Raw genomic sequence first — 26913 nt, 5'->3', positions numbered from 1 at the left:
TATCAAGTCTTCGAAGGGTTGTTAAGAAAGTGATCGAATACTCACAATTTTTTTTTAAATTTTGGTACTCGACATTTGATTGTTAATCGATAAGTGGTTGTCTGATTACTTCAATCATTATTGATTACTTCGATAATCGAATTTATCGATTAGTACCGTCTGGATTATAGCAGGTGAAAGGCTGTGCCTGTAGGTTTAAACAGCTTATCTCTAAAATAAACTTGTTCTTTTTAGTTGTAATTTGAAAATATTATTTTGTTTGTTGCCAGTTGAGGGTTCACCAATCCAATTGGTAAAACTTTAGGTGATTGTAAAAAATTAGAAAAAATCGAACTAACTCTTCAGTGGAGAATTGTTGATATTCTTATTATAAATTGGCATACTAGCTTTCTCCCAAATTAGCATGCGCGATAACTCTGCAAATCTTCCCACGCAACGCCCTATTGCCTATAAAAAGTATACCGTGAGATCGGGTAACTTGCATCAGAAGAGGCTAACATGCATAACCCTCAAAAAAAAATACCTGTCATTAAAATAGTTAAATCAAAACAAACCTGATTTACAAAATGTATGGATTGTAAATGTATTATCTCCTAATCATAAAAGTGATGTCATGCATAGTTATGTTTATTATCATTATTAAAATTTGAGATTACATGTCAAGCAGCCATCGATAAACATCTGAATTCCCGTCATCTTAAAATTTATGATCTTGCATAATTTTCTTTAATCAAACCACGCTATTTTATTTACCTGCGATTCCGTTGGCAAGTAACTCACCAAAAATACTTACGCGGGAAATAAGAGATTCAGTGGTACAGTAGAACTGCGAGCGGAAACATTTGTTTTGAAATTGTACTGCTTTGGTTGGTCAGGCATTTGATGGCTAGATGCAAGTTTCTCTTCACTGATGCAAGTTACCCAATCTCACTGTATTATTATACCATTACCCTTTGATCAGGATAAAATAAAATTATTTGATGCTGACAAAAACATGAAAAGGATCACAACAAATAATATATCAAAGAAAAATATTCGAAAAAAGACAAAGCAAGCCAACTCCAACACTGACAAGCACAACACAGAAACAAAGGAAAAGTAAGTATTTGAATATTTTGCTGAAATATTGCTGTAATATTAAGTATATACTTTTTGTTTTAATATTTTTGCTCATAAATAAATTTCATGAATTAGGTCTCGAATGAGTTAAGGTCTTTGTTGATTGTTTGGATTTTTAAGAACAATTAAAACTCAAATGTGAAGCTTGCCAATTTTTTTTGTTGCCAATATAATAATGTTTGTTAAAAGGGGAAATGAGGTCTGGAAATCATCACTAAACTGATAATGAAATATGAAAGAGCTCATTAAGACTATTCCAAAAATATATGGTTTATAGGGGTTTGCTCTCTTCTATACCGAATATTAACAGCTGTTTGAAAATTCTTCTGTAGTTTCTATGGTTACAAAAAATGTGACGTAGTGAACGCGAGTAGGTGTCTTATTACATATAGTAAAAAAGAGAGAAATAAACAGCGTAGTGTTTCAGTTTTTTATCTCACATTGAGAAGAAAAAGAAGTTTGTAAAAAATGTCTACAACTAGTAGTTTATCTTTGTCAACAGATGGTAGCTCAGACCAGTCCTTTGACGATTGTATTGACTCAAGTGAAACTCAGAAAAATCAGAAAAACTCGGAAAATGCAAGTATGATATAATATTATGATACATTCCCTTCGCTTTCACTATGTCACGAAATAGAGGGGGTGTAGGGGGTGTTGTAGAGCCGAAAATGAGCAAACTTCAAAGCTTCATAATTAGATAAACAAAACAGATTTTTGAATCACTCATTTTTTGTTTGATTGGATTTTTTATGCTCTATAATTTTAGGCAAAAAAATACATGGGCAAAATGCAAACCTCAATTCCCCTTTAAAAGAATTGATATGTAAAAATTATTATTTGAAACATTCAGGGTGCTTCTGAAGAAAGCCTTCACACAATGGAAAATTGTTGCTTTTGGAAGTCGAGTGCCATCAGATTCTAGGTATATATTTTTTCTTATTTTGTAAGAAATTATAGAATTCATTTTTACAGATCATTTTTCATGCCTTTTAAGCCTCCGGTTATCGGTTATACCATCTTGAGTTACAAAAGATGATAAAAACAGCCTTTCTTACAAATAAACAGCAGAAAAGTGCCTTTTTTGGTCTCTATTGGGCGCTGCCCTGCCTTTCCAGAATTTGGCGTGTTTTAACTAATTTTCTTGTTCAAGTTTCATCTCAGATTGTGAAGAGTGAATTACTGACATTGTTTTGCTGTTGTTATTTTATTTAGTTCCATTAATTTTAATCTCCTTTAGATTCTCCCAATGTTTCTAAAGATCGAAATTTAGAATAATCATGGATGGAAAGAACCTCAAAATGTGAGCTTGTGGTGGGAGCTTAGAATAATAACTATGTACCGGATGTAGATCGATTAGGATATTAATAACCAGTAATAACTTATGCTATTGTAGTATATATTTTTTCAAATTATCTCATCTCAGGAAACATTACGAACAAAGATTGAAAGAAAAGTATCTGAAGAAATGGCTTGGATGTCTTTCAGAGAAGAAACAATTTTGGAAGTTAGAGATTAGAGCTGAATATCATGACAGGTAGCTTCTCTTTTATATTAATTTGCATTTAGTATGTGCTTTCAGAGAGAAAATGTATGTTGCATTGTTGGAACTTTTATGGATATTTCAAGAAATTATGAAAAATCAAAATTAGCATGGTGGACTGATAAACATTTTTAATACTCGTATACAACTGAATAGTGCTGATAATACTAACGCCTCTACTGATCCTAACCAAAAGTTGAAATGGTTCTTTGATAATGTTGCTCACGTAGATTTTTTGTATCGCATTAATACTGAAACTGAAATCAATCAGGGGTTAAATTTTCATTTTTTAGCCTTGTTTCGGTTTTGCTTTCATTATGATGGTGTTATAATGCTCACTGTAGGCTTCTTTCACAGATTGGTTACCAAGTTTATTGATTACCAATTAAATATGTATATGATTCTGCATTTTGACAATTTTTGTTGATTTTTCTATTTTAAAGTGTCTCTTTTTTGTGTAAGATATTTTGTACTTTTGATTTTCATTTTCTTTACAGTGTATGTGGGATGGTTTAATATTCTTCACTATTTTTGTTTATATTAATGTTTTAAGTTTCTTTTTATATATAAATACTTTTCTTTTCTACAATGACAGATTTTACATTATCTTCGTTATATTTGTCCAACTACATTTACTCGGGAGATATGGTTGGTAGAGCCAGTGGCGTTGTGGCCCCGGGGCCACCCATATCTCCCGAGTGAATGTAGTTGGGGCCCCTTTTGAAGGGGCGCCGAAGAGCAAAGGGCGCAAAAAGAGATGTGTTTAAATACTCCAATCTTAAAAATCACACTTTATGCGCCTTAAATTGCACCCTAGGACCAATTTTACTGAGATAATTTTAAAATACTTGCAATTTTTTTCGCTCGCTTCGCTTGCAATAAAGTTAATTGGTAACTTCTTTGCAATCTAGCTAATTTACAAGTTTTTTCTGTACAATATAGCATCATTAAATGAAAATCTAACTGCGCCCCAAGACCAATATGCTAACAAGAATATTGAAATCATAAAACATCAATTTTTTCGCTCGCTTTGCTCGCATTACACATTGTTTCTTTAAGTTTTCTTTTCACTCTAAGTGTCAAGTTTGTCTATTTTTATTTAGTGATTTAGGGTATCTTGGCAGTCGATTTTCAAAAATTTTCTAGTCGGCTCCAATCATGGTTGGGCCTGTTTTATCCCTTTTCCATTCATCAAAGATATATCTACTCTTATCCACTAAATATTTCTTTCCTCGTTATGCCTAGGCACATGAATTAGTAAAAGTTTAGAAACTGGTGGGCGGGAGTGCCACTTTGGAAAATTAGGGGCACCATTTAAAAAAAATTGTCTTTGGCCCCTCCAGAAAAATCTTCCCACAACGCCACTGGTAGAGCAGGTGTATGCGCTCTTATTGGGGTTCAACAGCACAACTGCACTCTAGTACTGTCCCTTGGTACTGTCAGATAAAACAAAAAGAGTATTTCTTGTTAAAAAAGTACTCCCAAAGAAAATTATTTCCAGAAAGTGAATCCTGCCCATTACACTCTTCCTCCCTCTTCAGGAAAATAGCTCCCTTTTCCTTAAGTCTCATAGCAGCCTATCTATCAGATAGAAAGCAAAGAACAAAAATTGGCAATCATTACAGTACCTGGCATGATGTTAAAGTAGATGTTCCCCAAGGATCCATTCTAGGGCCACTACTATTTAACATCTACATGAGAGATTTGTGCTACTTTCTTGAAAATAGAAATGTACTGAATTATGCATACGATACAACACCTTTTGTGATAGCGGATTCTCGGGAACAGGTTGGTGAGGAGCTCTCGATTGGAGCTGTTATCATCTTTGAGTGGATAACCCAAAATCAAATGAAAGGAAATGCAGACAAGTCTGAGTTGATAGCTAATAATACCAGCAAAGAAATCTTCATTACTATACAGAATGAACGCATTTTTAATGGCAACTCAGGCAAGATACTAGGATTAACTTTTGACAACTGTCTGAGTTTTGAGCCACATTAACATCATTTATAAGAAAGCAAGCCAGAAAATCAGTGCACTTGCGAGGGTAGCACCGTACATGAATCAAAAGAAAAAGCAAAAGCTTATGAATGCCTTCTTTCGTAGCCAATTTAATTATTGTTCGCTTGTCTGGATGTTTCATGTTCGCAGGCTAGATAAAAAAATAAATCACCTCCACGAAAGATGCTTGAGGATAGTGTATTCTGATCACACATCTACTTTTGAGCAGCTTTTACAGAAAGACGGCGTAATCAAATTCCATCATAAGAATCTTCAGTTGTTAGCAGTAGAACTTTTCAAATGTAAAAATAACATGTCAGATCTAACTAAAGAAATTTTCAAACATGATGAAAATATCAAAGTAAATCGCAAAACGCCTTACTTTAGATCAAGAGAAATAAACTCGGTTTTTCACGGTTCAGAGTCACTTTCATTTTTAGGGCCAAAGGTTTGGGAATTAATTCCGGATGAGTATAGAGATATAGTTGATCTTAGTATTTTTAGGGAAAAGATTAAGCAATGGAGGCCTACATCATGCCCGTGCAGAAACTGCCGGACCTATATTGACGGTGTCGGCTTTTTGTAATCACCTTACACATTGTAAAGTAGCGTTGACTTTTATTAGCCTTTGTTGCTACCTGTTCGTCAACTTGAAATAAACTATTATTATTTTCAGGAAAATAGTACAACCTACAAAAAGATATTTGTTATTCTAAACTAGATTTGTAATCCTTTCGAAAGAAGAACCTTTTTGTAACATTTGCTTTATGATGTTTTGACAATCTAAAGACTATCTATTTAAATATTTCGAAATTTGTCATAAATTTTAATGGGTTATCCACATAAAATTTTCTCCCGGAAATAAGTACTGAAGGGGGGGGGGGTTTCTTTTTTTTCATCATTTTTATCTTTGAAAAGTGAAGTTACTACTTTAAAAATGGAATATTTGTTATAGGTATCGTGTTTGGGCTGGATGTTTACAAAGATGGAAAGAATTCGTTGTTGTTCAAAAGGAAAAGAAGAAACTATTGGAATTAGCTACAAAACATGGTAACCTTTTTTTTCTCTTCGGTTGCTCTACTTACCCTTGATCCTTCGAATTGCTGGGGACCAAGTAGAGAGGTATCAAGTACCTATGTCTTTGGTATGACACGACTGGTGATTCTCACATGCAATGAGCTTTTATAAAAAAGAACAACCAAATTGGTACTTATTGGTATTTATAGCGCTAAAGTTCTGGTACAAATTCAGACAGTTAGATTAAATATGTCATTTTTCTCTTTAGCAAACAAAGTCCTGCTGTCAAAAACTTTGCGTTGTTTTCAACAATTTATTGGAATTTGCCATCACAAGAAAAGAATGCACGATAAAGCTATGTTGTTCTATGAAGTGAATCTGCAGAGGTAAGACTATAATGAACACAATTTTAGCCAAAGGCGAAGAAATGTGGTGAAGAAGCGACTATTTTGAGTGATATGACTTTCAGAAATCTTTTTACAGGTTTTGGTCATCTGAAATAATTACAGTATGCTACAAATAGAGGGGGTGGGGCTAGTGATGGAACAACACCAGGCTCAACTGTTCTGTAAATACCTAGGCTAGTGGTCAAAGGACCATATTTTTACTACTCCATTGCAGGGCTGCAAATAAATATTTTTAGTCAATCGGACATCATGTCCGACAGAAATGAAATCCTGTCGGTCAAACTCAAAATCCTATCGGTCATTCAGTGTATATATATTTTTTTTTAAAGTTATGGAGAAAGCGAGTAGGAAAAATAAAAGTTACCTTTGAACAGTTTGTTACTGTATATAACAGAGAAATTGATTCGATAAAAGTGATCTTAGAAACACCCTTGGAAGTTACGAAGAAAGCAAGTTGATAAAAGTTAACTTAGAAACACCCTGAACGCTACAAAGGAAGCGAGTTGATAAAAGTTAACTTAGAAACACTTATGAAAGTTATGAAGTAAGCAATTTGATGAAAATGGTCTTAAAAAAACTCTTGAAAGTTACGAAGAAAGCGAGTCGATAAAAATTTAACTTTGAAACACTCTTGAAAGTTACGAAGAAAGCGAGTCGATAAAAGTTAACTTTGAAGCACCCTTGAAAGTTACAGAGAAAGCAAATTGATAAAAGTGATCTTAAAGAAACAAAGAAGGTTACGAAGAAAGCAAGTTGACAAAAGTAATTTATAAACACCCTTAAAAGAGTTACAAAGAAAGCGGGTTGATAAAAGTGATCTTAGAAACAACGAAAGTAACGAAGAAAGCAAGTCGATAAAAGTTAACTTAGAAACACCCTGAAAGCTACAAAGGAAGGGAGTATTAAAAGAATAGGCTAAGTAAGAGACAGGGGTGTAAGAGATTTATTTTCAACTCTCAAGTTAATGGTTAATGGTTTATTCCTTTTTTCATTCGGACATGATGACCGACACAAAAGATTTTCAGTCGGTCAAATAGCTTTTTCAGTCGGACATTGACCGATGACCGACGCTTATTTGCAGCCCTGCATTGTAGGTTGAGACTTAAGGTCTGACCCCAAGCCATTGCCTATGCAAGATAGGCGACAATATAAAAACTTTAAACTAAAGTCTGTCTCGAAATAATTTGCAGCTGGAGAAAAAAATGGCTGTAACTTTTGATAGAATTCGAATCAAGTTGCGATTTTGTGCTCGTTAAAAAGATATTCGTGAGTGGAATATTATCAAGTAAAAAAATTGAGAAAAAAAAGGAAAATGAAAATGAAAAATGAAGAAGAAGAAAATCAACTTTTTGTAGAAATGTGGTATAGTTACCATTTTCACAGGAGTAATTTTTCAATCTTCGATCATCATCACTGTCAAAAAAAAGTTCAAAAATATTCATTCAATCAAAAGATATCAAAGAAAGTTTATTGCTGGTTGACTCTATAAAATAGTAAAAACTGGTAAAAAAGACAAAAAAACAGCCTTTTGTCGATCAACCAGCAATAAACTTTGTTTGATATCTTTTGATTGAATGAATATTTTTGAAAAATTTTTTCATATTGATGATGATCTAAGATTGAAGAGTCACTCCTGTGAAAATGGTAATTATACCACATTTCTACAAAAAGTTGATTTTTTTCTTCTTCATTTTTCATTTTCATTTTCCTTTTTTTTCTCAATTTTTTTACTTGATAATATTCCACTCACGAATATCTTTTTAACGAGCACAAAGTCGCAACTTGATTCGAATTCTATCAAAAGTTACAGCCATTTTTTTCTCCAGCTGCAAATTATTTCGAGACAGACTTTACTTTCGCCATTATTCTTTTAGCATCGAAGACAATACATTAGCCGAATATTGCCTTCGGATAGTTATAAAACCTATTAAGTGTCTGTCACTGATTATAAGATTGCTCAATTTTTCGGTTCTGTTAGGCACAATTGGAGACAGTGGATTAAAAGATACGAAAGGTCATGCTTTGACAAACATTTGATGTACATTTCTTTAAAACAATGGTCACTTAAAATGCAACATAAAGTATGTACCAATCAACTAAGCTTAGTCTAAATCGCAGACTTCTACAAAACCCCAGGTAGTATAGGAGCACGAATTCGTTAGTGGATGCAAGCAACCTTAACTAAGCTCTGTTTGTCCTTTTCCATTTTTAGACAATAATCGGAAAAGGGAGGTATTGATTTTCTCAGATCAGAATTGACTGGCTTTTAGATCTTTTGTACCTGATGAGTAGTAATCTGTGAAAATTTCAGGGTCCACTCCTGTTTAGCGGTTCTTCTCTTCTAACAATTTTCGGATCAGTTTTTAAGTATTATTTGAAAATGTGGTTTAGTGCACTTTGACTTTTAAGATTTGAGAAAAAATGGTTGTCAAAAAAATTTTTGATGCAATACTTTATAATACTTATAACTTTTACAACTTTCTTGATTATACACAACACCAAAAATCAAAAACTTTTCTGAAATATCTCGTCGGACTTAAATCACACGTCAGTTATATATTTTCAAATCACTCTGCAAATTTTAGAGCATTTTAAGGGGCTTGGTTTTCTTAAAAATCTGTCACTTCTGAGGACCTGTCTGATTCTTATAACAGACAGTGGCTCTTAAAATGTTCTTAAAAACACGCTTAGCTTTTATATACGATTTGAACCATCCTTATGTCTTGTCAATTCTTTTAAGACCTAAAAGTTTAATTTAAAGAGTTTTATCCATCCCCTAGATATTCGACAAGTGGAAATCCGAATACGTTGAGAGATGTAACTTGAATCAAAGACTATTACTCTGCGATGTATATAACAATACGAAAAGCGTGAAGAAAACTTTCTCCTCTTGGAAAAGTTACATACAATATCGACGTTCAAAGAAGAAAGTACAAGGTATATATCAATAAATTTTGTTCACCCTGACTTTTTTATTTGTTTTCGCTTTTATTGATATCTATTACAAAAAAAAATCAGTTTTCACTACTTTTTGAAAAGCTTTTCTTTGAGCTTGAATCTTACTTACCATTTTCGGCATTTTCTCTTTAACCAGTTTTAACTTCTAGGTGCAAGGCTTATATTAGGCCAAGAGATGTGACAAAATAGTCAAAACAACCAGCAAACCGCGTTGCATATCGTTTGAAAACGAAAGCGAAAGCAAAAGAAAAAGCAACTGGGCTCAAATATTTATGTTCATTGACTTTTATTTTGGCGCAATTGTTTGGCTTTAAGCCAATCAGCGCACTCATCTAATACTCATCCCAGATTTAGATGAAAGCGGTTCGCCAACCGGGGCAGATTCTCGTACGCTGCCATGTTAGGACTCATCAGAATCTGCACTGAGATTGATATAGGCGATGAAAGCATACACATTCACACCTCCTTATTTTCTTCAAGATATTGCAACAACACATTACAAGGAGACAATGAAGCAAAACATATTTACGTATTGGCGAAGAAGACATAAACGAGCATTGAACATCAAAGAGTCCGAACAACAGATCGAAGATATGGCCAAGACGTTCACCAAGAGACGAATTTTCGTTCATTGGAAACACTGTATCTTTTTTTTAAAGTTGCCAAGGAGAAAAAGAAAGTTTTCACAGTATTCATGATATGCACCACTGGAATGTCTTCTGACATTACATCACGGACCCAGATTGGTTGTAAGTGCATGGCTCGCACCCCCCCCCCGCCTGAGCGGGGGGAGCTGCTACACCTAAAATTTGCCATATAAGAGGTGGGAGCTGCTTGTTTTTCCTGACAGGCGGGGGAGCTCTATCTTGGGGGGGGGGCTGCATTAGTTTATGTAACTCTGGGGGCTAAATAACATTTCCTAAATATTTTTCTTTACTGTTGGTTTTTAATTTCTCTAAACCTTTATGTTTTCATGCAAAGTGTGAACCCTTTAAGTGCCAATGTCGTTTATATCAGACATGGGCTATGTAGGAGGGCGAAGATAAATTTGGCCCTGAGAAACTTAATTCTGTCCTCCAGCGAATTAGTTTGAAGTTTTACCACTCGGCACCTTTATATCATTCAGTCAGGTCCGCGCCTAAATCAGGCGGCGCTGAAGTCGCCTAAAAGAAAGAGGAGACTCTAAGCTATCCAACGGACTATGAACGAGCTTCTAACTCCTTCTAGATCTGGAGATATAAGCCTTTAAAGTTTGAACAAGCGATTTTCTTTAAAAAACTTAGCAAAAAAATGACCGTGGCACTTAAAGGGTTAAAATGCAAAAATGAAGACATTCTATTGCATTCTCTAAAAGTGCACATACATGTAAATAGAGCTTTGTGAATGCCATAAAATTTTTCCCCTATACTTGGACCTAAAATTTTATCAGGCTGGGGGGGCCTTGTTCTCAGGGGGGGCCTAAATTTGGCGGGGGGACCTAGAACCCTAGTCGGAGCCATGAAGTGACCTAAAATCAGTCTACACCCTAAGATTTTCAACCAATCAGCTGTTGGGTCCGTGGAAGACATTGCAATGGTGCATATCATGAATACAGTTAACCCTCGCTAATTCGAACTCGGACGGGTTGTCCAATTTGTTCGAATTACAGAAAAATTCAGATTATAAAGTGGATTTTATAAGGGTTTTTCTTTGAATGGACCTGAAAGTGAGTTCGAATTATAGAAAGATTCGAATAATAGATGTTCAGATTAACGTGAGTCCATTGCATGACTGAATTCTTTAGAGAATCTCATCTTGTAGGATATTCAACGTAATGTAATTATTCAACGGGGAGAATTTTGTAGCTCTCGAATTTTCCCAGAGGACGACACTTTTTCAAGATGCGTTAGTATTAAAAATTCGTCCATGGATTTGTGTATTTCTTCAATTGTTTCTCCTTAACGAATTCACTTCTTTTTCAATGAAGATGTGACTTTACAGCAATACCATAAAAGCTGTGCAGAAGAAGCACATTCAAAATATAAAATTTCATTAAAGGTAATTTTTGGATCTGGATTTTTCTTGTTAAGACAGTTATATTTTTACCTTACAGTTAAAGAGTCGGGAGTGCAATTATTGCTCACTTACCTGTTCTGATCGCTAGTTTGTAACTGAAAGTAATAGCAAGCCATTCAGTGTCTGAGGTTAAAAAACACCAATGGAAAAGGAAATATATATCAAACAAAGACTACCTTCCGAGTCTTCATTTCATCGGTAATGGAGATGAGAGTAAAAAGGATCTCTCCGGTATCCGGGGTCTAAATCTTTTCGGCGACCTAGCTTTTCTTCAGAATGGATCTTTGTTTCATAGTTGGTGTGCCAGAATGGATAAAGTGAATATCATTTTCTTTTCATTCACAGAAAAGACTGTTTTTGCACTGGCGCCTATCTGCGTCCTTAGTGATCAAAATCAATGAGGGTATAAACCAAGCTGACAAGTTTCATAGCAACACGGTGAGTCATAAATAGCTGGTTAGTTTTGTTCAAGAGACAAAGTAAAACGACGTTACAAAGCAAAACAGATCGAAACGGTTTCGCTCCACTTTTTTCATCGGAACGGAACTTCTCCGTTTTCTTCCTCCGAAACGTTCCGAAACCAATATGAACACACTCGATCCGTAATGAAAATAATACCGGAGCGAAACGGACCAGTAATTTGTGAAAATGGTCTTATAGTAAAGTGCATTTTACGAAATTCGTTGGATTCTGTCGATCCTGTATCATAATTTTAGGCTGATGAAAGTATAATTTTTGCATACCGTAATTCAGAGGTCTGAGTATTAGATAGACTGACTTCTATCAACACAATAATGGGCTAATATTTTACTTTTGATGTCGAGTGTAGGTAAAATAATACGTTGAATAAATCAGAAAATAGAATATTAAAAATTTTCCCTCCAAAACCTTTTTTAAAGATCTAAAGACAGCCAAAAATCTACAGTTTTGGAGAATTACACGAAAATTTAGGCAGGTACCTCCAAAAAAATAGAAAAAAGTCCAGGTAGCCAAATAAAATAAGGGAAATCTTGTAATTTTTTTCGAATTATAAAAAAAACATAATTTTTAACTTTAGGTTCAGCGAAACTTTTTCAAAGTATGGATGATCGAGCTCGAGAAAAAAGAAGACTTGAAAAATAATTCACTTTTTGACATTGCTGATACCTATTACAGGTATAAAATGATCATAGCCTCATTTAAGATTATTTCGATTTTTATTTGAATTCATGTCATGTCTTGATTCATCTTTCTTGTTTAATAATAAAGTGAAGACGACTTGGTGCTCTCGACGCTCATCCTTGTTTCCAGATTTTGTCATGATTGCTACTGATACATGTTTTTTCTTTCATAAGCATAACATTTATAAGCATACGCAGGCTCAGTTTTTGGTACCTGAACAATGGCTCTATTGTTTGAGAACAATAGAATGCTAAGCATAATGCGAGCCTGATATAGGGACAGGCACTTGCTAATGAAGAGACATGTAATGATGGTTTTTGACTTTATTATTTTTTATATGTTTTAGAAATAAAGTTTTTGCAAAGTGTATCTATGGGTTTGTCTTGCATACAAAGGAGAGGAAGAACATTAAACGAAAGAATACCCTGGCACTAAATCATTTCAACAGTAGAATTATTCCAAGGTAATTCCAGTTTTAAGCTCCTCTTGATGCTAAATTCCTGCTCAGATTATTTTTAATTCGTACTCACAAATGTTGGAGAAGTATCATTCTCGTGATATCATGAATTATTCTTATAAAAAAAACTGATTTTAAACCATCTGATTTTAAAGTTCATCTGTGTTTATATAAATTTGGGATCATAAAACTTTTTCGAGTTTATAGAGGTTCGGGTTAAAGAGACTCTACTTTATCTTCCTCTCTCTTAGGTATTTTTCATCTTGGAAGCATTTTATAACGGTGCAAAAGAATTTTCAAAACTTGCAAGTCACTGCCCAGAAATTTAACAGGTAAATTACTTATGATCAACGAATACATTAATTAGAATAAAAGTTTTAAAGGTTTTCACCCCTGGAAATATAACACTAAGTTTCTTGAGGGGGAGTTGTTGTAGTGTTTGTTCGTTAGTGTACCTGTGCTTATGTTCTTATAAAGAAAAAAAGCTTTTCCCAATAGCTATTTCAGCCTTTCTAGACTAACAAATTGTTAAAATGGTGCTCTCTGAAACTTTATTTCTTATCTATATTGCTTTCATAGAAGGCTCTTTCCCTTTAACCATGCTTCTCGTGTTTCTTTATGTGTAGGGAAATCGTGTATGCAAAATACTTTTACCAATGGTTGAAGGAGTACCATCAGTCTTTGAGAAATGTAGATTGTGTTGAAATCGTAAGTGAAGCCCATTAGTTTGTCCATCAATTTCAATTGTTATCAAGTCTAGCAAAGAAGAGTGTCTCCAAGAAAATGAATCAATCTCCTCTTGATATTATTGTCAACCTTTACTGACCTTTGTAAACATTTTGCTAAGCTATATCCACCGTAGTGGCGTAAGGCGTAGTGGTGTGGTGGTCATCGCTCTTAACTCCCGTCTAGGAGGTCCGAGTTCGATTCCCACTGTACTACGGTTCACTTGGCAAGTGAACATACCTTCGCCCGGGTCAACCCATACCATGTTAGGGGAATCAGATACCACTACTCTGATACAAGAGTGGTTGATATGCCAGACATTGTGGCGTGTGATGTCACTCATCCCGTTCTCCGCCTGCGACGAGCTATGTGCTCTCCCGTGCAGTTCGAGTGTCACCACTATGTATCATGGTATCTGTGTTTTGCGTGTACAGAACCAGAGGTGTCTGGACAGCGCTAAGCGTTCCAACTTGAAAAAGGAGGAATTCCTACTTCACCGTAAGGAGTAGGACCCATATCATAAGCTATATCCACCATCTTTGATTGGAGTTCGTAGAAAATTTGTATCCGCGAACAGTCAATGCAGTGTAAGTTTGTCTGATTCAAACAGTGTTACATCACAAAAACACCTAATAAAAAGCATAAATCCAGCACTCTCGATGCTTTTGCACCCCTATCGATAAATGGTACCATAAAGGGTACTATTAGGGTACCGCTTTAAAAAAAAACTCCGTTTAAAAGATATGGATTGGCCGGCTGAGAAACCGCCTACAGGGTTTACATAAAGCTCAGGATCAAACTTCCTGAAAGAAATAACAATCTTGACTGAGTCCATCTTTTTCGCCCTTCTATTTATGTAGGCTGAAAATTATCATGACCATGCGGTAAAGAAGAGTTTTTTCATTAATTGGAGAAAACAATGGATTGTCAAGAAATCTAGGAATGGCATGAAGGTACGCTAAAAAAAGTATTTTTCTCAACTTTTAAGTTGAGCTAGAATCTAAAGTTCCATTTTTGGAAAAGTGCGACGATTAAAAATTTCATGTGCTCTGGGAGTTTCTCCTTTTCAGGATCTCTGCAGTTTGCACGTATCACCGCATCAGAGTATCTGCTTTTAGAAGATCTTTCTGCCATTGAGTATAACAAGACGAAGAACTAGATTTTGATATTTTTTTAGGCTCGCTGTATCAATTACAAACAACAGAAATACGAAAGAAAATACTTTAAATTTTGGAAAGAAACCTGGAAATGCAAAATTATTCAGTAAGCATTTTTCATACCTTTTTTAATCTCCGCGTTGTTGATATAAATGAAACCAGGTTATTGAAAATCAATAATTCAAATCCTAGCTAAACGTTTAGCTGAATAAAAAATATTCATTTATGATAGTGCTTTTTAGTGGCATTATAAACCGAAATTAGGACCACATCGTGGCGTGGGGTAACGAGGACAGGGGTAACCGCGCTTAGTGCATCAGATGATCAGGCCATTGTGTACAGTTGGGTCTCTACAAGTCCTTTTTATCAGTGTCGCCCCTTTTTCACAAAATACACCCACCTCTGAAAAAGCCGCTGATAAATCAGTCAGACATCGCCGTATCCTTTATAATTTTGGCCAAAATTATATGCTAATTCTAATAGTTAGTCACACTGTTCAGATTACTATATTTGTGACGACTTTTCATTAATTTGTCAAGTTAACCATCTACATTTTGAAACAAATGACATGAATTTATCTTTTAGCGAAAAGATTCACTCGGTTGCGGAACAACATTGCAACAAACGACTCACAAAGAAATGCATGAATGGTTTTATAATGGTAAATTTGCCTGGAAATGATACCTCGCGTTCTACTTGATTAATTCTAATTGCTTTTTTTTATCCATTTTGTGATCTCGCCTATTTTCTCTTGATTGCCTATTTTCTCCTATAAAAAAGAACGATCTTTTAAAACTTGCTCTTTTTTGCACCATGAAATTTAAAGAACTAAAAAAGAAGATAGAGCCTTTGTTTCATCATTATTAGTTTTTTAATGATTTCAGTACCATCAAGTTTGCCAAAATCGCCGGTCAAAAGAAGAAAAAGCTTGTAACCACGCTCAAACCAGATTAAATAGCAAGGTTTTCATTGCCTGGAAGGTTTGTCGATAGCTCTATTCGTCTAAAACGTAGAATTCATAAATGACAAAATTATGATTCGTTCAAAGCATTTTATGGAAATCGACCTCCTTTTTATTGAAATATAATAAAATAAAGCCATTAATTGCTTCGGAATAGTCCCCTAGATCCCCTCATTGAATCGTCACACCATGTTGTCTCGACGTCCATCTAACGTTTTGTGGACTACATGGACGAAAGATAGACGTCCATTTAACATTGTTGCTGTTGATGTTTTCCTCTTCGCTATCTGTTGAATGAAAATCAGTCTCTTCTTATGCATTCAACTCTCTGTAATTTGATATTCTATATCTCGAGTCTTTCTGTAACTCGTCCTACATCCTTGGTCCCTAGAACTGTCAGCCCGTTTAATTCGAATCTTTCTTCAGTGAAGATCGAATTTAAGAGAGCCAGCTGTATTCCTGTTATAGGGGTACGTTTCTTTGAAGAAAAGTCAATATTTTGTAGCTGAACAAATGTATCAGGAGAAATACAGTGTTTTATTGCGTTACTCAATCTTCCAATGGAAAGAATTCGTCTTGCAACAAAAACATGAGAAACACCTGCTCTCCCATGCTCAAGCTTTTCATCTACAATGGCTGAAGAAAAAGGTTAATTATTTGTGTCACTCAGAATCAATGTATAAACCCCTTTCTCACAGACCCGGTAGGGGATGAAAATAACGGACTGAAACTTGACGGGAATTCAAGTCAGAAAATTCAGTGGGGATGGGAAAAACAGCACAATATTTTGCATTGAGGATTGGTTTATTTGATTATTTTTTAAGTGGGGAGAAAAATTGGAGGATAATTTTCCACCGGGGACGATATTTTGGCCAATTTATCCAGTGGGAAGTGGTCCCAGTGGGTCTGTGAGAAGGGAGTGTATGTATGGCCAAGTACTATAGACGTCCTTTCTTCGGCGGGTTTTCAACCTTGTGTTCTACGATGCTTTAAGTGATGCTTGGTGAATATGAAATTTCAGACCATTTCCAAATTCTCACATTTGTTTTAATCCCGTAACTGTAAATTGATTCACCAATGAGGACTGTGAGCCTGAATATCTAATGGTTTGATGCCAACTCTGAACTATCACCTTTTTCCTTTTAGGCTTTTTCATCTTTAAAATTTTATGCAAGACAGAAGATCGAGCAAAGGTTTTGGGACGATGAAGCAACCATACGGACTCAAATAAGAATTGAAAATGGTATGGTGTTTTTCTCCCTTTACTTTTAATTTATCTCTCATGTTTTCCATTGCTTTGTCTGGCCTATCAAATGGTTCGACGGCTCGATATAATTTAGGTTTGTGTTTTCACTTAATATCGCTAAGTAAAGGCCGGTCTCCACTTGCGCGCGCTTCGATCGCACTTTTTTAAGCAAAGCTTCCACGCTATTGGTCAAAAGGAAAATGAAGCAACTCCATTGGGGCGATCTAACGTAACAGTTTACGTAATGGCTACATTTTTGGACCTACCTCCGGGTACCCCGGTGGAGGTCCTTTAAATTAACCCATGTTCGTTCGTTCGTCTGTTACCAGCTTTTCTCGGGATTGGCTCATTACTTTCTTCTGTTTTTTGGCACAATGATGCAAAATGATGATTCATCAAAAGTGACGGAGCCCAATTTTCGAAAAATGCCGGAAAAACGGGTTTTTTGGCATTTTCTCGAGATTTTATCATTAGTTTTTTTTTATTTTTTGTTCAAAGATGCGTATGAACAATGCTCAAAACATGGCCGAGTCTGATTTTTGAGAAAAAATTTTTCGGCCGGAAACATGCCGGAAATCACCGTTTTTCTGGATTTTTATTGGACTTTTTCCTCATAATTGGTTGTTTTTTCATTTAAAAAATATTATTAATAGCAATGCCCACCATCAAGCATGTTTCAGTTTTCAATAAAATTTATTTTTGAAGCCGGAACTGCTTAAAAATCGCCGGAACAACCTATTTTCGCCGGAAAGACAGTATTTCTTGAATTTCTCGAGCTGTACTTTATATTTTCTATGAAATTTTGCACACTGATGTAGCCTAAAAAGTTACGGAGCCCGATTTTCAAAAAACATTTCTCTCCGACCGAAGATGCCGGAAATATGCCGGAAAAACTGTTTTTTTTGGCATTTTCTCGAGATTTGATCATTTGTTTTTTTCTGATTTTTTTGCTCAAAGATGCGTATTAACAATGCCCAAAACATGGCCGAGTCCAATTTTTGAGAAGAACTTTTTTACGGCCAAAAATGCAGGAAATATGCCGGAAATAGCCGTTTTTCTAGATTTCCATTGGACCTTTTCCATTCAATTGGTTGTTTTTCATTCAAAAACATTATTAATAGCAATGCCCACCATCAAGCATGTTTCAATTTTTAATAAAATTGATTTTTGAAGCCGGAACTATTTAAAATATCGCCGGAACAACCTATTTTCGCCCGAAAGACAGTATTTCTTGAATTTCTCGAGCTGTACTTTATATTTTCTTTTATGAAATTTTGCACACTGCTGCAATATGACAATACCTAAAATGTGACGAAGCCCGATTTTCGACGTTATGCATTTTCGCTAAATGCTATTTTTTCTGACTGATTTTTTTCATTTATCTCCTCGCATTGCTATCTAACTTTCACCATCAGGTAGGTCCATTCAGCATCTAGCTTGTTATGACGTAATCTTTTTTCCAAGCAAAAAGGATTGAAGCCAAAAAGTGTGATCGCAGCGCGCGCAAGTGGAGACTGTACTTCAGTAAGCGAAGTATTTATGATTTTAAGTCATACCTTAACTTTTCTTTGAAGCTTCGTTGAAAAGATGTTTTATTTATTGGAGAGAACAAACATCAGTGCAACAAGAAGTCAATCAAAAGACACAACTCGCATATCAACATCACGTCAAACAGCTGAAAAAGAAAGCGCTGTATGGATTGAAAGTCAACGTACTTGCTCACTTAAGAAAGAAGGTATCTTTTGCTTGTATCTTCAATACAAGTTTCCATAGCTCGAACATGCACGGGGAATACAAATTTGTTCGAGTTTAGGAAATTTCGAGTCATGAAGTAAGGTTTTTTTCAATACAGTATTCTCCGTGCGTCCTTGCGAGTTAAGGAAAATTGGAGTTGCGGAGTAAGGTTTTAAAGACAAAAGGGACGAGAAAACTTGTTCAAGTTAAAGATATATTTGAGCTATAGAGGTTCGAGTTAAACAGACTCTGCCGTAGTACTCGACGCAATCGAGAGAAGAACGAATGTCGATTGATAATAGTCTCTTTGCTTAAAAAAAGACATAATTGCCGAAATCTTTGTCATTGCTTTTTATTTCTCACAAGTGTGTCATATGATAACTACTTATTCAGGGGGGGGCACAAAATAAAATGAAATAATTGTTCATGGTTTTCATAAGTTTAAACTTTTTTAGGTATTACAAGGAAACTGTATGGTTTTTTACACATCTAAATTGGAAAACAAATATTTTGCCATTTGGTATGAGAAGGTAAGTATTATGCATAAAAATTTTGATTCGGCCGGAATGAAACCTGGGTCCAAACTCATAAAGTGTCCAAACTTATAAAGCATTGTACTGATACGCACACGGGTAAATTAATGCATCAAACCTCTACAGCTTTTCAAGGTTGTAGCGAATTGTTGCCCGATATGGAACTAAATGTCTGACAAGTCGCTAGCTCGTCGTTTTATGAGGGCATTATAAAGAGCCAAGTTCCCATAAAAACATGCATTTTATCAATCGCAAACTTTCAAGGGCTATCATTGAGGTATTAATTATCAATTTTTGAAATTCGAATTTAAATTTTCGTTCAGCACAGACAAATGCAAGAAGAATACAGGAAAATAAACATTGCTTTGTTTTGGTGGAGCCTCCAATTGCAGAAAAAGGTCAGTGTAGTGTGATGATGTGTGTTTTCCACACGTATCATTTTTTACACATTTCGTTATATCTTGTTTCATTGAGATAATCCGTCGAAAATTTAAATTGGCTTTGACACAGACTTTACATTAGTTTGGAGAAATTTGGAATTCCTACTTTTTTAGTAAAATTGTCCTATTTGACCCAATTTCAAGCAATTCTCTTTTGAATTCTCATCCAAATTAATTAAAATAACACATTTAAAAATTAAAATTTTTTTGTAAATCCGTTCTGTAAAGATCGATGATTAGAATGGTAATATTTAATGAAGTTATTTATCTATAGCCAATTTTAGTCCTAATTAGTACTATGTTTTAGCCAAAACTTTTCCTATTAAACTAACTAATTGGTAAAAAAAATTGACTGGCAGACCTCAAATCCTATCAGTTCGGTATAAAGTTCGATCCTTCATCTTAGGTGTTTGCTGCTTTGAAGGTGAACCGAGAACATTGCTTGAGGAAGAAACTGGAATACAAACAAGCACTTCTCTTTCGTCGCCAAATGCTGATCGAAAAAGGAATCACTAGATGGATTGAGGTAATCAATGCAAAAAAAAATCTGGTTCTTCCGCCGCCAATAAGATCCCGCAAGTCTAATTAGGGCTCTATAGTACCATAGGGGTTATCCCTGGGAGGGGCTCTATCTAACAAATCCTGCATTACTAAAAAAAGACAAAAAGAACGACAAATTTCATAGAGAACGACAAATGTCGCCATCCAAAACCCCGACCGAAAGTGACTGCACCCCCCCTTTTGTTTATTACGGGAATTAACTACATGTGATTTAAGGGCTCTGACCATAGTGAATTTTTCATAACTGCTGTGTTTGAAATGTGTTTTCTGACTGATATAACCAACAAAACTATGACATGTTATACATTTTCTGTTAGACAAACTATTCCTGAATCTGAAAATTCAAAAATTGCATTGGAAAAATTTGATGAAGAAGAAAATGAAGACTTTTGCGAGAGAGAGTATTTCAACTTTGAAGAGCTTAGTTTCGGCGGAGAAAAAACATTTTGAAAATTTTTTTGCAGTAGATGGTGTATCTTTTACCGAATAATAAAAGATTTGGCGGAAAAGTTTTGTAAATGCTTCTTTGTCTCGAAATCTTCAAAATAGTGGTTTTTCATCAATTTTTCATCTGGATTTTGCTTAAAAAAACAGTCACAACTTTTGACACATCTTTTTAGAAAAATTTTCCGCAAAATTTACAACAGTTCAATTCTTTGCGGAAAGTTTGAAAAAAGTTCGAAACAAAAAGGTTAATTACCCATTAAAACTTCGCACTTTTTATAAAAGAAGGTGATGCAACATATTATTAACGTCTTTTTAAAGTTCATAACGTCATTTTTGCAATCAAGTTCTTAATTACTCCATGAACATATAAACGACTGGACATCTATCTTTTATTGTCTCTTTGAAGCGAGCTTCGTTGCCGCCTGTATTTCAAAATTGGTATGAAAAATCCGACAATATTCCGTCATAATTTTATATCTTTGAATTATTTAGGTGAAAAGATTGATAGAGCTTAAACATTAGTACAAAAAAATTATTTTCGATTTTTTTTACAAGTTTGTAATTTATTTTATCAACATTTTCAACTCTGAAATGCAGAATTTCAACTGCGTGTATACTTTTAAATCCCTTTTGTCACTCCAATAATTTTTTTTATGACATGAGAAAAATAACTTGCCAAAGTTGAGAGCCTGTGTAATAAGAATATCGAAATTAGAATGTGACACTCTCTAAAATTACTAGACACTTTTAAGTCAAAATTTAGAAATATTAGTCGGAGTTTTGACAAGCTGACGATGATTTTGCCTCTGTTATCTTTGTTATGATATAGATAAAAGACTTGAGAAGAGTAGAACAACAGAGACTTTTCATAACTCTTATGCTCAGATACTAAAATCAATTTTCTGACTATGGTCAGAGCCCTTAAAAGAACGAAAAATTACGCATGCGTGTTATTAATGCAGGAATTGCAAGACAAACCTACTGCCGGTTAATTTTCTCTAAAGGAGAGTCAGTATTGTGGCCGTTCAGACGGTGTGACAAAAATGAGAACAAAAGTTGACGGAATGGCATACGCCCTTGAAAACACCCTCTTACTAAGGAAGACCAAGAAAATTTAAAGTTTTTAGTTTCAATCAAAATGTTTTAAATTTCACCGTAGTATGCGAACAATGCAATAGAACGGAGGCGAAGAATTGCTTATAATATTCAAGTTCAGGTGAGGTTATTTTTCAGATTTGCTTCGCCGAGATATTCTAAACTTCAGCTGAGCTAGAAACTGACAATGTGAGTGTGTTCCTGTCTTTGTATGTTTCCTGTCTGTGTTTCTGCCTATCTATCACCAACAACTTTTGGGCAGCCTGGAGACTTAAAAAATGGTAGAATTTGGTTGAAATTAGGCACACTTGTTTCTTAGGTGAATATCTGGGGTTTTTTGTTCGTTTTTTGAAAATTTGATTTTTGTGGCCTGGGGCCAGTCTTCCGCCAAAACTTTGGGGCAGCCTGAAGACTTCAATAGTCGGATTTGGCTATAATTTGGCACACCTGTTGCCTTTGATTGATATACCTTGATTGCGTACTTAAAATTTGGCATTGCCACTGTTAAACACTTCCGATTAAAAAAGGCATCCACATGCCCTCTGTTTTTCTAAACTCCCTGGATTCTTCTCAAGACAGCTCTGTGCTCTAGAAAATTTTGTATTTTTTTAGAATTGCATGGCTTTGCAATCTCGTGTGAGGTGCTATGCAATGCATTGGCTTCGTGTCACTCAAAAATCACGTTCAAGAAACAAAGATAATATGCCACCGTTGAGAACTACTAATGAAACAATCGCTGTTCACCAGACCTCTAGAACGGATATAAAAGGTGAACTGAAACATTTTTCAGCACCTAAGTACTTATACCATCTGTATATAAACCTATATGCTACCATCTTTGATTCGCCATCGCAATAGTAGCACTACTCGATATGACTCGTTTTATTATGTAATGCCCGTTTTCGTTAAGAAAAGCGGTAACATCAATTACTTAGGGTACAACTTTCCTAAGACTTCTGGTCAGTCGAAATCAGGAAACTTTCATAAAGTTTTCAAGCATTCAAGTGTATAGCTCACTTAAAATGGAATGAATTTGTGCTTAATGGATCAAAATCCTTTATTCCAGAAAATTCACTTGGCAAAATACGCAAAGAAGAACGGGAGAGTGAAAGGTATGGCTTTTTATGAAAAGTATTTTGAATGAGTAAAGATCCTGGGGATATTAAAAAAAAGTTACACAGACGGGTGGTGTCGAGAAAGTGCTGTGTCCGTCGGCAGGGGTCTTATTTAAATAGATGTGTCTTTTAGATATATAGAGTCGATAATTTACGTGGATAGCCCAGTAATCTAGGACTTTTAGAAAGTCTTTCGATTGTTTTCACGGGGTCCACGGCCAGATGGCTCGGCTATCTATGAACCGAACGGATCATTGGAAGGAGCGGGGATTTGAACTGCGAACCCCTGGTTTAAGATGCTGACGCCTTTGACCACTTGGTTGTGGCTCCTTTTATTTCTTTGATTAATCGTGATAACTTTTTGGACCTACCCCGGTGGGGTAGAGGTCCTATAAATTAACCGATGTCCGTCCGTCTGTTCGTCCGTTCGTCCGTCTGTTACCAGCTTTTCTCAGGATTGGCTCATTAGTTTTTTTTGATTTTTGGCACAATGATGCAAAATGGTAATGCCCAAAATGTGACGGAGCCCGATTTTCGAAAAAAAATTATTTCCGGCCGAAAATGCCGGAAATATGCCGGAAAAACCGTTTTTTTGGCATTTTCTCAAGATTTCATCATTAGTTTTTTTCTGATTTTTTGCACAAAGATGCGTATTAGCAATGCCCAAAACTTGGCCGAGTCCGATTTTTGAGAAAATTTTTTTTCCGGTCGAAAATGCCGGAAATATGCCGGAAATCGCCATTTTTGCAGATTTTCATCGGACTTTTTCCTTATATTTCGTTGTTTTTTCACACAAAAACATTATTAATAGCAATGCCCACCATGAAGCATGGTTCAATCGTCAATAGAACTGAGTTTTGAAGCCGGAACTTTCTAAAAATCGCCGGTGCAGCCCATTTTCGCCGGAAAAACGGTATTTCTTGATTTTCTCGAGCTCTACTTTATATTTTTTTATGAAATTTTGCACACTGATGCAAAATGATAATACCTAAAATATGACGGAGCCCGATTTCGGAAAAAAAAAATTTTTCCGGCCGAAAATGCCGGAAATATGCCGGAAAAACAGGTTTTTTGGCATTTTCTCGAGATTTTTATCATAAGTTTTTTCTGATTTTTTGCTCAAAGATGCGTATTACCAATACCCAAAACATGGCCGAGTCCGATTTTTGAGAAAAAAATTTTTCTGGCCGAAAATGCCGGAAATATGCCGGAAATCGCCGTTTTTGCAGATTTGAATTGGGCTTTTTCCATACATTTCTTTGTTTTTTCACTTAAAAAAATTATTGATAACAATGCCACCATCAAGCATGATTCAATTGTCAATAAAACTTTTGCAATTTTGCAAACGGAACTTTCTATTTCTTTTTCCCTAACCCCCCCCACCATCAACAATCAATGATGACATTCAATGCATTTTCGCTAAGCGCTATATTTTCTTAATGATTGTTTTCTCCTTATTGCTATCTAAGTTTCATCATCAGGTAGGTCCATTCAGCATGTTGCTTGTTTATAACTTACCCAATATTTAGATTCATTAAGTATAACATCGACTTTCCGATCAAACGAACACGCCCATCACCACGCCAACCGAATTATCTTCGCGATTCGTACGACATCAAACAACTTCGAAACCATGCGACATCAAACACTTTGAATCAATACCCTATAGAAGTAGATTCTCAACCTAGATGCGGACCAATCACCACCGAATATTCCCTGCAAAATCATCCTAGATTGCCCGACATCAGTGCTGGTCTTGAACTAACGGGCGAGGAACAAGATTTTTTACCTGAAAATAAGGTACAAAACTTTTGAAAATTTCATTTTGTAAGTAGTTATAAGTAATAATTGAATTATCAGAGGATAAATAAAGGGTTAACAAAAACAATTGCTATCATTGGGAAATCTTAAAATTTCGCGGCTGAGCTCGCGAAATGTTATCCCATTAAAATAATGGCCATTTAAATTTCTAGATCCTGTGAGATCTGTTATGTTGTAGAAAAACTTTGGCGTCCCTCGTTTTGGGGATTATCTTGCTCAGCCGCATTTTTTTAAGCTTTCTAACAAAGGCAGTTGAACCACATCAAAGGACGATTACCTTTCTGTCTGATTGGAAATTGGCCGGTCCTTTAGAGCAGTAACTATATTACAATCAGTATCGTACTATCTTAATATGTAGTATACAGTGCTGACGAGTCCTAATATAGATGAAATGCATTATGCTGCTCTGCCACCCAAATCTCCTGAGTGAAAGTAGTTGTTTAATTCTTGATTTCTTCACATATTTTTTTTACTTATAGAACATTGTACTGTTACCTCCATCCAACTTCTCCTGGTAAGCATTTTTTGGTTAAAAAACTTCATTCCATACTAGAGAAGATTCCATACAATACAGAGCAAAAATTATTGCATTTTGGACAGCATTTTTTAATTCATTTTTCTATTTTTCTATGGTATACATCACTGCAATGTCTTCGACATCACACCATAGAGCCAACAGCTGATTGGTTTTAAGTGACTTAAAATCAGTCAATACGTCACTTGCAGTCAATCAGCTGTTGGGTCCGTGATGTAATGTTAGAAGACATTCCAATGGTGCATATCATGAATATTCACAGTACTGCTGCTACTTTGAGAGTCCTGAAGAAAATACGGTCGGTACGGCCATATATAAAGGGGGGATTCTGATTTTGCCCCATTTTTTCAGGTATAGAGGAAAATGAAAAATTTGAAATTCGATGGGGGGGGGATAAAAAGAGGGAAAACCATAAATCTTGGATATTTTGATTGTGGAACTTCACTCATCTCAAGGTAATCTTTTAGGAGACCTGTTAAAGCAATAAAATCAGCAAACCTTACTCGAACCAAACCAATTTTTTAATAAAACATTTTCAAGCAATTTCAAGGCTATATAAAGGCTATATAAACTTGATTTAAGACATTTTTATGTTAACCATATGGAGGAACCGCAAAATCATCGAAACTGGGGGAAGGCAAAAAAAGAGGGGGGACCGAAAATTTTTGTTCATTCGCTCAAAAAGTTTTTAATTATTGTGGGGGATAAAAAGTGGGGGGGGGATTAAAAAGGGGGGGATAACCTGGAACGACTGATTTTATTCCACTTTGTTTGATCCACAAGTAAATAAAAAATGTATTTCACTGACCCCCTCTCCCTCATTCTCAATGTTGAGAAAATAACGCGGAGTCGTTCATTTCAATCCTTCAAATAGGGGAGAAAAAAAATTAAAATGGTATTTCTATACATATTTGGGAGAAATTTACTACTGGGGCTAGCCAGTGTTGCACCTATTTAGTCAGATATCAAGAAATAAAGAACTAACTTACAATTCCTACACGGTGTTTTCATGCTGTTTCATTTTCTGGCAAAACAGTGTTATTGTAGATTTTGTTTCCATTGAAATAAAGAAGATTGCGCCAGCATGAAACACTGTGTAGCAATTGTAAGTTAGTTCTTTATTACTTGATATTTCGCTCGATATTTTTTTCGAATTTTCTTGAGCACTGTGTGAGTCTATTTGTTCCACTGTACTTAGTCAGATAGATAGAAGTATTAAAAATTTTTCAGATTCATTGCCCCGCAGGGGCTTTTGTTGCTTCACGTAGTGGGCTTGTTCGCCAGAAAAATATTCATGTTCATGTTCACGATGTTGTTTCTTTCGATTCTGAGCGGGCCGCCGCGGTTAAAGAATGCTCGCGCGGACCTATCGTTTTATCTATTTTGTTTTCTAAGCAAGTTAAGGGAGATATCAAGATAGCTGTACACCTCGTTTCTTTTTTGTCAGCCAATCAGAGAGAAGAAAAAAACATTTGACTTCGGTGTTTTTTTCTCTTGTGTAAAAATAATTTCGATATTGTGCTGCTCACAATGGTTTCAAAGGAACGAGACACGCGTTCAGCGAATAGAAATTTGTAGCGGTCCGCTTATTGGATGGCGCTCCAATGAAACGAATGGAATGGAATGCGACCTTCAAACGTTCATTCTCGATTATGAATACGTTCGCGGGGTATTCATAGCGACAGCAATTTGCTAGTTTAAATGATATTTGTTATTTGTTTTCCAAAATGGACATGTTATTTTGTTGTTTTATTTCTTTCAGAGATTTTCGACGCCAATTCTTCAAGATTTGTTGAATTTATCAAGATCGCTCACAGTTATCTCAAA

At 35.3% G+C, this 26913-nt stretch overlaps 1 protein-coding gene across 2 annotated transcripts; it reads left to right on the top strand.

Annotated features, from left to right (window-relative positions):
* Positions 1-962: 962 nt before the first annotated feature.
* LOC136803751 (protein SFI1 homolog) lies at positions 963-26913 on the top strand. Of its 2 annotated transcripts, XM_067060474.1 has the most exons (30): positions 963-1098; positions 1970-2041; positions 2543-2653; positions 5616-5710; positions 5946-6063; positions 8063-8165; positions 8865-9021; positions 9523-9684; positions 11009-11079; positions 11443-11535; positions 12155-12252; positions 12605-12721; positions 12967-13047; positions 13342-13423; positions 14302-14394; positions 14619-14704; positions 15184-15259; positions 15483-15578; positions 16028-16207; positions 16706-16802; positions 18380-18540; positions 18995-19069; positions 19396-19470; positions 19919-20038; positions 21680-21736; positions 22228-22384; positions 22682-22727; positions 24260-24530; positions 25031-25065; positions 26849-26913. In XM_067060474.1, coding segments are annotated over exons 1-30 (3090 nt in total). In that variant the 5' UTR covers positions 963-994; the 3' UTR covers positions 26850-26913. The 2 variants fall into 2 exon arrangements, 1 of the variants encoding a protein (XP_066916575.1); XR_010846198.1 differs by lacking the exons at positions 22682-22727; positions 24260-24530; positions 25031-25065; positions 26849-26913 and having other exon boundaries at positions 19401-19470; positions 22228-22245.

Source organism: Clytia hemisphaerica, unplaced genomic scaffold (assembly GCF_902728285.1).
Source record: "Clytia hemisphaerica strain Z4C2 unplaced genomic scaffold, Clytia hemisphaerica genome assembly, whole genome shotgun sequence".
Classification (NCBI taxonomy): domain Eukaryota; kingdom Metazoa; phylum Cnidaria; class Hydrozoa; order Leptothecata; family Clytiidae; genus Clytia; species Clytia hemisphaerica.
Note: the sequence above shows the minus strand (reverse complement) of the source record. Positions and strands in the feature narration are given on the sequence as shown.

Excerpts from the sequence above, each read along its gene's own strand:
- LOC136803751 (XM_067060474.1), top strand. The coding sequence starts at position 995 with ATGAAAAGGATCACAACAAATAATATATCAAAGAAAAATATTCGAAAA. Across the intron at positions 19,070-19,395 it reads TTGCCATTTGGTATGAGAAG|CACAGACAAATGCAAGAAGA; the intron begins GTAAGTATTATG and ends ATTTTCGTTCAG. Across the intron at positions 21,737-22,227 it reads CTTATAATATTCAAGTTCAG|AATTGCATGGCTTTGCAATC; the intron begins GTGAGGTTATTT and ends GTATTTTTTTAG.